The 9,461-nt window shown below is 50.1% G+C and overlaps 1 protein-coding gene across 1 annotated transcript in view; it reads right to left on the bottom strand.

Annotated features, from left to right (window-relative positions):
• Positions 1-3,977: 3,977 nt before the first annotated feature.
• Positions 3,978-9,461, bottom strand: part of LOC133227829 (solute carrier family 2, facilitated glucose transporter member 5) — a 30,280-nt gene continuing 24,796 nt past the window's right edge. The window contains exons 7-13 of the mRNA XM_061382832.1: positions 7,048-7,173; positions 6,748-6,935; positions 6,521-6,631; positions 5,790-5,891; positions 5,428-5,503; positions 4,835-4,962; positions 3,978-4,743 (exon numbers count right to left, since the gene is read on the bottom strand). Of these exons, the coding sequence (XP_061238816.1) occupies positions 4,540-4,743; positions 4,835-4,962; positions 5,428-5,503; positions 5,790-5,891; positions 6,521-6,631; positions 6,748-6,935; positions 7,048-7,173 (935 nt within the window). The 3' untranslated portion in view covers positions 3,978-4,539. The remainder of the gene's footprint in view (positions 4,744-4,834; positions 4,963-5,427; positions 5,504-5,789; positions 5,892-6,520; positions 6,632-6,747; positions 6,936-7,047; positions 7,174-9,461) is intronic.

Genomic DNA, 9,461 nt, shown 5'->3' with positions numbered 1-9,461 from the left:
AAAAATAACTAAATGCTTAGCACAAGTCAGGCACTGGCTTCCCTAGTGGCTCAGCAGTAAAGAATATGTCTGCAAGGTAGGAGACATGTATTCAATCCCTGAGTTGGGAAGATCCCCTGGAAAAGGAAAGGGCAACACACTCCAGTACTCTTGTCTGGAAAATCCCATGGAAGAGGAACCTGGTGGGCTATGATCCAGGAGGTTGCAAAAGAGTTGGACATGATTTAGTGACTAAACTACAACTGATTTAAACACTACAAGCATATTATTTACTTCTCACAACCAACCATATGAGACATTTATGATTAGCTCAACAGAAGAAAGTGTTAGTTGCTCAGTCGTGTCTCACTCTTTGAGACCCCATGGATTGTAGCTCACCAGGCTCCTCTGTCCATGGGATTCTCCAGAAAGAATACTGGAATAGGTAACCATTTCCTTCTCCAGTGGATCTTCCAGACCCAGAGATGAAACCCAGGTCTCCTGCGTTAGACATATTCCTTACCGTCTGAGCCACCAGGATTTCCCAGGTTGGCACTATTGGTAATGAACCCACCTGCCAGTGCAGGAAACACAAGAGACTCCGGTTCAATCCCTGGGTTGGGAAGCTCCCTGGAGAAGGAAATGGCAACCCACTCCAGTATTCTTGCCTAGAGCATCTCATGGACAGAGGAGACTGGCAGGCTACAGTCCATAGGGTCACCGGGTGTTGGACATGACTGAAGTGACTTAGCATGCAAGAGAAGAGAAAATCGAGGTACAGAAAATCCAAGGTGGTCACCCAAGGTGCACGATTACTAGATGGCAGAACCAAAGTTTGATCATAACAAACACCCTCTTCCAACAACACAAGAGAAGACTCCACACATGGACATCACCAGATGGTCAACACCGAAATCAGATTGATTATATTCTTTGCAGCCAAAGATGGAGAAGCTCTATACAGTCAGCAAAAACAAGACTAGGAGCTGACTGTGGCTCAGATCATGAACTCCTTATTGCCAAATTCAGACTTAAATTGAAGAAAGTAGGGAAAACCACTAGACCATACAGGTATGACCTAAATCAAATCCCTTATGATTATACAGTGGAAGTGAGAAATAGATTTAAGGGCCTAGATCTGACAGATAGAGTGCCTGATGAACTATGGAATGATGTTCGTGACACTGTATAGGAGACAGGGATCAAGACCATCCCCATGGAACAGAAATGCAAAAAAGCAAAATGGCTCTCTAGGGAGGGCTTATAAATAGCTGTGAAAAGAAGAGAAGCGAAAAGCAAAGGAGAAAAGGAAAGATATAAGCATCTGAATGCAGAGTTCCAAAGAATAGCAAGAAGAGATAAGAAAGCCTTCTTCAGTGATAAATGCAAAGAAATAGAGGAAAACAACAGAATGGGAAAGACTAGAGATCTCTTCAAGAAAATTAGAGATACCAAGGGAACATTTCATGCAAAGATGGGCACAATAAAGGACAGAAATGGTATGGACCTAACAGAAGCAGAAGATATTAAGAAGAGATGGCAAGAATACACAGAAGAACTGTACAAAAAAGATCTTCATGACCCAGATAATCACGATGGTGTGATCACTAACTTAGAGCCAGACATCCTGGAGCATGAAGTCAAGTGGGCCTTAGGAAGCATCGCTATGAAAAAAGCTAGTGGAGGTGATGGAATTCCAGTTGAGCTATTTCAACTCCTGAAAGATGATGCTGTGAAAGTGCTGCACTCAATATGCCAGCAAATTTGGAAAACTCAGCAGTGGCCACAGGACTGGAAAAGGTCAGTTTTCATTCCAATCCCAAAGAAAGGCAATGCCAAAGAATGCTCAAACTACCACACAATTGCACTCATCTCACACGCTAGTAAAGTAATGCTCAAAATTCTCCAAGCCAGGCTTCAGCAATATGTGAACCGTGAACTTCCTGATGTTCAAGCTGGTTTTAGAAAAGGCAGAGGAACCAGAGATCAAATTGCCAACATCCGCTGGATCATGGAAAAAGCAAAAGAGTTCCAGAAAAACATCTATTTCTGCTTTATTGACTATGCCAAAGCCTTTGCCTGTGTGGATCACAATAAACTGTGGAAAATTCTGAAAGAGATGGGAATACCAGATCACCTGATCTGCCTCTTGAGAAATTTGTATGCAGGTCAGGAAGCAACAGTTAGAACTGAACATGGAACAACAGACTGGTTCCAAATAGGAAAAGGAGTTCGTCAAGGCTGTATATTGTCACCCTGTTTATTTAACTTATATGCAGAGTACATCATGAGAAACGCTGGACTGGAAGAAACACAAGCTGGAATCAAGATTGCCGGGAGAAATATCAATAACCTCAGATATGCAGATGATACCACCCTTATGGCAGAAAGTGAAGAGGAACTAAAAAGCCTCTTGATGAAAGTGAAAGTGGAGAGTGAAAAAGTTGGCTTAAAGCTCAACATTCAGGGAACGAAGATCATGGCATCTGGTCCCATCACTTCATGGGAAATAGATGGGGAAACAGTGGAAACAGTGTCAGACTTTATTTTTTGGGGCTCCAAAATCATTGCAGATGGTGACTGAAGCCATGAAATTAAAAGACCCTTACTACTTGGACAGAAAGTTATGACCAACCTAGATAGCATATTCAAAAGCAGAGACATTACTTTGCCAACAAAGGTCCGTCTAGTCAAGGCTATGGTTTTTCCTGTGGTCATGTATGGATGTGAGAGTTGAACTGTGAAGAAGGCTGAGTGCTGAAGAATTGATGCCTTTGAGCTGTGGTGTTGGAGAAGACTCTTGAGAGTCCCTTGGACTGCAAGGAGATCCAACCAGTCCATTCTGAAGGAGATGAGCCCTGGGATTTCTTTGGAAGGAATGATGCTAAAGCTGAAACTCCAGTACTTTGGCCACCTCATGTGAAGAGTTGACTCATTGGAAAAGACTCTGATGCTGGGAGGGATTGAGGGCAGAAGGAGAAGGGGACGACAGAGGATGAGATGGCTGAATGGCATCACTGACTCGATGGACGTGAGTCTGGGTGAACTCCGGGAGTTGGTGATGGACAGGGAGACCTGGCGTGCTGTGATTCATGGGGTCGTAAAGAGTTGGACACTACTGAGCGACTGAACTGAAGGTTGACTCCAGAGAATAGATCCACAGAATCATGAACTCCAGAGCCTCTCCTGCGTTAGGGGTCCTCCAGGTAGCATGAGCTGAGTTAATGATATCATAGCTCCTTAGCTTCTGACATTCCAGCCTTACTGCTCCTCAGTGTTGATAGCCGCTATCTGCCATTGTTTTCTGTCCCCCCTCACACTGTAGGTCCCTGCAGCAGAAGGGAAGGATGGTTCAATCACAGCATTGTGCTTTTTAATTCATTTGGGTCCTCACTACTTTTGTAAGTCATAGACTGCACCACCTGGGGAATCCCCATTTCACCCCCCAAGAAAGGTGCTCCCAACTCCACCTCTGTCCCACCCTGCCCCTGGTCTCTACCTCCCAACTCCCGGGAGATTTCACATCCTGACAGAGGCCTTTCAGTAGGTGGTCCCTCCACTTTCCTTTCCCATGCCTTGGATTTATCCACATTTTTGTATACACCCTCTTCACACATGCACACCTGTAAGAAAAGCCTTCAGCTCTGCTGTGTGTTTGGGGGCACTCCCTCCTTCTCCCTTCACTCTTCTCATCTCATCTTCAGGACCCCTCAGTGCTCGCTATGCACCTGAAGACATGCAGAGGTTTCCTCAATCTTAAATTTTAAAAATCACAACTTTGTAACCACCTCATCTCTCACTTCTCCCCTTCTTTCAGCAAGTATTGTTCGAGGGCCTTTTCCATGCCAGGCTCTTCAAGACAGTGGGGATTCCAGGATAAACAAAACTGGTCAAACCCCTGCCCTCAAGGGGCTGACATTCCAGTGCAACCAAGCTACATGAAGGAGCATGGAATGCCCCCACCTTCTACCTGCTCACAGAAACACAGAACATCTTGGTGAAAAGTGATTATATTTGTTTTATTGAGTATACAGAAGCAATGCCATGGTCCTGTAATAATATAATTTGGGATCAGTAATCTCTGACTTGGTTAAAGTCTCCATGGGGACCTGCTTCCCAGATTCCTAGACATTATTTATGACATCACACTTTCCAAGAGTAGTGTTTCTGGAGATGGATCTGACGAGAGGAGGGATTCCACTCTGAACACATGCCTGTGGCTACCAGAAGACAATGGGATTGGAGGAGAGATAGCTTCTTTGGCCACATTTGATTCCTTCTGTCTTGACATCATGGTAATGATTTTTGTGATAGGCGCTGGTCTTACCAGGAGCCACACAATGGCTGAACCAGCACGGTTGAGGGACAGCTGCCCACCATGCTTCAGGGTTGGTGGTAGGTCAATCCGGGAAGAGACAGCCTGGCTTTAAGAACTGCACAGAAGCCCTTTGGACAGTCCCAGCAGTGCCTGCATTCCACACCGAACTTGTCCTTATTCTGGATTCATAGCGTAGGAAAGAAGTTCTACACAGATCCTATTGATGGGCTCCTTCTCTCAAGTTACTGCCTTGCAGTCGACGGTGGAAACTCCTTTAGCTCCTCCTTTTCTGGGTGCACCCCTGGCACTTTGTTCATCTTGATGAAGATCCGATTGATTTCTATGAAGGTCTTGGACTTGGTTTCAGGGATGATCAGGAAGATGTAGACGGTGGTGAGAAGACATATCACCGCAAAAATGACGAAGCTGTAAGCTCCGAGGCCCACCTGTGGGAGGGGAGAGGGTCCACATTTTTGAAAAGGTTCTCAATTTACTGCTTGAGTATCTTGTGCCTCTGGGGCCCTGGGTCACACTTACTTGGATGAATGGGAAGACCAAGCCCACAGTGAAGTTGGAGAGCCAGTGAACAGTACCCGCCACCATGTAGGCAGCTGGCCGGGAGGACTGCAGGAAGATCTCGGTGACGAGCAGTGCGGGGATGGGACCTGGGGAGGAACAGGGATAGCTGACTTCTCTGTTGGCCAAGCAAGCCCACCACAGGTCCTGGAGCCCTGCCCATGTAAGGTTCCAGAGGCAGCGGGCTCAAGGCGGAGCAAGTATGTCTCCAGGACCTCCTGATTGTGTGGAGAAGCAGCGTGAGAAGGCATCTACCAAAAGTCAGGCACAACAGGTGACATCCTGTGATGTCCCCAAAAGGGGTCCATGACCATCTATAAAGATCTCTGCCCACCACATGGGCACTGTGTCCAGCCTACACAGGCTGCTTTACCGTCCTCCTTCTTGTCATGCTCTGCCCAAACACCTCAGCCACAAGAGCGTAGCACAGAAGCCATTCAGGGCCAAATCTAGCCCTCCCTGGAGCCTCTCTAAGAAGCTCAGACCAGAAGTTTCTAGGCTGGTGGTACAGAAGAGGGGCAGTGAAACCATTGAATCAGCTCTGGGGTACATACTGGGCCCAAGGGCATGCCCTATGACGTAGGAGATGACACAGGCGATGCTGACGTAGGGCATCCAGGATATCACGTCCTGTGGAAAGGAAACAGAGTTGAATCACACCCAAAGCAGAGACAATCTGGGTTGGGACCATCAGGACTCTTGTCTCCCAGAGGGCTAGCTGCTCTGCCTGAGTTGGGAAGGAGGGCCTTTTTCAACAGGCAGCACCACCTGCATACCCCTGGAATATCCACTGTAAATGAACAGTGGGTTGCTGGGGCAGGTGGAGGGCTGACCCAAGCAGCTGACTCATCATGATGATAAGCATGCACAGGAGGGCCCAGGTGGATGGCTGCACCCCAGGCTCCGCCTTCCTCACCTGCAGAGCCAAGGCACCTGTCAGCACGCAGCAGGCGGTGAAACAGACAGAGAAGCCCAGGAGGAGCAGGAATCTCCTCCCCATTAGTTCCACCACGAAAATCTGGAGGGAAAGGGCGAGGAAAAGTGAGAGGCTCAGCAGGCCGTGCCCCACCCCCCGCCACATCCCTGCCCGGACCCGCCTTCCTGGGCAGCCCCACTTCCATGTTCCACACAACACCTTTCTAAAGGGGCAGCCACACTCCAGTATTCTTGCCTGGAGAATCCCATGGACAGAAGAGCCTGGTGGGCTACAGTCCATGGGGTCACGAAAAGCCAGACATGGCTGAGTGAGTGAGCACAGCATAATGAGAGCTGGGTGGGTTGTGCACCCACCTTCTCGTGTATGTATGTGTGTGTGTGTGTCCTTGAATGGCCAGTCCAGGGACCCTGTTTATCACACAGCGGCCCTGGCACAGGTAGTGACTCCCAATGTATAAGATTGGAGAAGAGCCATCTCTCATGGTGGTAGCTTCCAGAGTAGTGGGTGGGGTCTCCATCTTTGGGAGTCATAGGCTGCCCATGAGGAGAGACAGGCTGTCATCTGAGGATAGCCCAGAAGTTAGAGATGAAGGGACCAAGAGGCACATTGCCACCTAGATCTCGGCTCCTTCCTGGGCTGAGACCACCTGCCCCTCCAAGGTGCCCTCCATCCCTGGTGTCAGATGGGGACTTGGCTCCCGGGATACTCACGGCGCAGACAGTTATCAGCACGTTGACAGCACCTGTGCCCGCCGTCACATATTGGACATCGTCCTCATTCACTCCAGCGCTCAGGTAAATCTGGTCTGCGTAGTAGTAGATCTAGAAGGAAACCAAGGTGAGGCCTGCCAGGCCACCACCTGGACCTCTCGGGGTGTCCCTGCATCCGCCGTTGTCCAGGCCGAGCTCCACGCCCACCCCCAACACCTGCTCCCTACCGCATTCACTCCGGAGAGCTGCTGGCCCGCCATGAGGACGATGATGGAGATGACCTGCCACCGCAGGGACCTCATCTTGAACAGCTTCAGCACGGAGATGAAGCCCACAGCCTTCTCAGCCCTGTCCTCCTCCAGGATCTCCTCTATCTCCGCATCCACGTCATGCCAGCCACGCAGCCTCCTCAGAGCTGGGGGAGCGAGCAGAGGGCGAGTTGTGGGCTGCACCACGGTGCACCCCCCCACTCCTGAAAAGATGCCAGAATCTCAGTCCCTTCTCCTCATCTCAAGGGAAAGCCTCACCGCTTTTGGCAGCTGCTTCATCTTTCTTCTGAATCAGCAGGTACCTGGGACTCTCAGGGAAGAAGGGCAGGAAGAGGAGCTGCAGCACAGCGGGGATCCCAGTCAATCCGAGGAGGATGGGCCAGCCTGCAAGGAAACCAGTGTGACCAGAAAGCTGATCCCAGTGCCCCAGACTCAGCCTTGGCTCCAGCTTGCCTCTGCCTCCAGCCAGGTGGAGCCCTATTGGCCGCTCTGGCCTTTTATCCTGATTGGTTATCTTTGGGTCTGGAACACAGGGGGCAGTGGGGGTGGGGATGGGGACAAGATCTTTGTCTTTTTCATCCCTGTGTCTGCCAACCCTTGGTACCTAATGACGAGTGGGCACTCTAAACACTTAGAGAATGGATAATGATGAATAACTACTGCCCACCTACCCTGGGGCTGCAAAGAGTCAGACACGACCTGAGCAAATGAGCACAGAGCACACCTACCAGCTGAACAAAGTGAAAAATTCAGATGATACCAAGTGCTGGTGAGAATGTGGGCAGATGGGAAGTCTCCACATGCTGTGTGGACATGTGGCATCTTTAGGAGATGGTCTAAAAGGAGCTAGTGATGCTGGACACCACACAGGCTCTAACCCAGCAGTCGTGCTCAGGAGTGTGCCTGGGGTGGAAGGAGAATGGGCCAAGCAGCACTGATTATAGAAGGGAAACCCAGAAACAAGGCAAACTGTCATCCATAAATGGTGGTTCACTCATCAGGTGGAATTTTATACGGTGCTGAAAATGAAGCAGGTCAGGACAGGAGCCTGTCACACCAACATGGTGTTTGGTGCAGCGTGGTTCCACACCATGTGGTTCCACTGTAGTTCTGGATCCACGTATATGTTATCATATCTCACAATAAAAATGGTTAAATAGGGCATCCCTGGTGGCTCAAGATGGTAAAGCGTCTGCCTGCAACGCGGGAGACACGGGTTCGATCCCTGGGTCGGGAAGATCCTCTGGAGAAGGAAACGGCAACCCACTCCAGTATTCTTGCCTGGAAAATTCCATGGACTGAGGAGCCTGGTGGGCTACAGTCCATGGGGTCGCAAAGAGTCAGACATGACTGAGCAACTTCACTTTCAGGGCTTCCCTGGTGGCTTAGTGGTGGAGAGTCTGCCTGACAATGCAGAAGACACGGGTTTCCTCCCTGGGTGGGAGGATTCCACATGCTGTGCAGCAGCTAAGCCCGTGGGTCACAACTGCTGAGCCTGTGCTCTAGAGCCCAGGAGCTGCAACTACCGAAGCCCATGCACCCTATAGCCCGTGCTCCGCAACAAGAGAAGCCACCACAATGAGAAGCCAGCACATCGCAACAAGAGAGTCTCTGCTCACTGCAACTAGAGAAAAGCCCGGGCTGCAATGAAGACCCAGCACAGCTAAAAATAAATATATAAATAAAACTATTTAAAGTGAATGAGTGGTTCAGGCTCCTTCTAGGAGCTGTGAATGCCTGACTCACTCCCTCTTCTCCTAGGATTTGCAGAAGGTGTAACCTTGGACATCTGTGTGCCAGGCACTATTCTGATGGCTTTTCACCTGTAGCCCACTCCCTGTCACAGTGACGTCAGGAGGCAGGTACCAGAGTCAACCCCATTTTACACCTGCTGACACTGAGGCATGGAGGGTGCAGCTCCCTCACTCCGAGGTCAGTTACTTGGGAGAAAAGCTGAGATAGGAACCCAGGCACGTTGAAACCTGAATCACCATCCTCCCAAGCTCCTCCCACCTCTTGGCTCCGAATCCGGGGCCTAGCTGATCTGAGTTCCGCTTCCATCACCCTTGCATAGACTACAGCAAGTGTGGAAGTGCCTGCCATTCAGGCTGCTGCTGTCTGCCCTCTGGCCCCCCTCCCACCCACTATGTGAAAGTCTTCTCACAAGGTCTCAGTGTCCCTGCCACATCCAGACACCTGGTTCTTGACCTGCCCCGGACTTCTTTGCAGCCTTTGTGCTATGGCTGCTCACCTCCTATGCCCCTCGCTTCCATAAACTCTGACACTCTTCTCTTCTGGCCTTCCCTCCTTCCTTCCTTCTTCACTGAGCACCTATTATGTGCCATGAATTGTGCTGGAGATTCTAAGATGAGTCAGGCCAGGCTCTGCCCTCCACCTCTGCCTAGGGGAGGTGCCAGTGGCTGAACAGTCACCGTGAAGGATGGAGGGACAAAGTGCGAGGTCAGCAGGATGTCTGCAGCTCCCTGTTCGCACAAAGAGCTTCACACTCCTGGCCTCTCTGCTCACACTGGAATGCTGGTCCTGCTTCTCCCAGCCCAGGCCCTCTCTGAGCCCCTCTCCCTGGGTGGACCTACGGCTCTTTACCCACATACCACAGAGTACTTGAAAGGTGCCAGGGGTTTTCTGGGTCCTGCTGGCTGGTTATGTGCCAT

Source organism: Bos javanicus, chromosome 16 (genome assembly GCF_032452875.1).
Source record: "Bos javanicus breed banteng chromosome 16, ARS-OSU_banteng_1.0, whole genome shotgun sequence".
Taxonomy (NCBI): Eukaryota; Metazoa; Chordata; class Mammalia; order Artiodactyla; family Bovidae; genus Bos; species Bos javanicus.
This window is presented reverse-complemented; position numbering and strand designations above follow the sequence as displayed.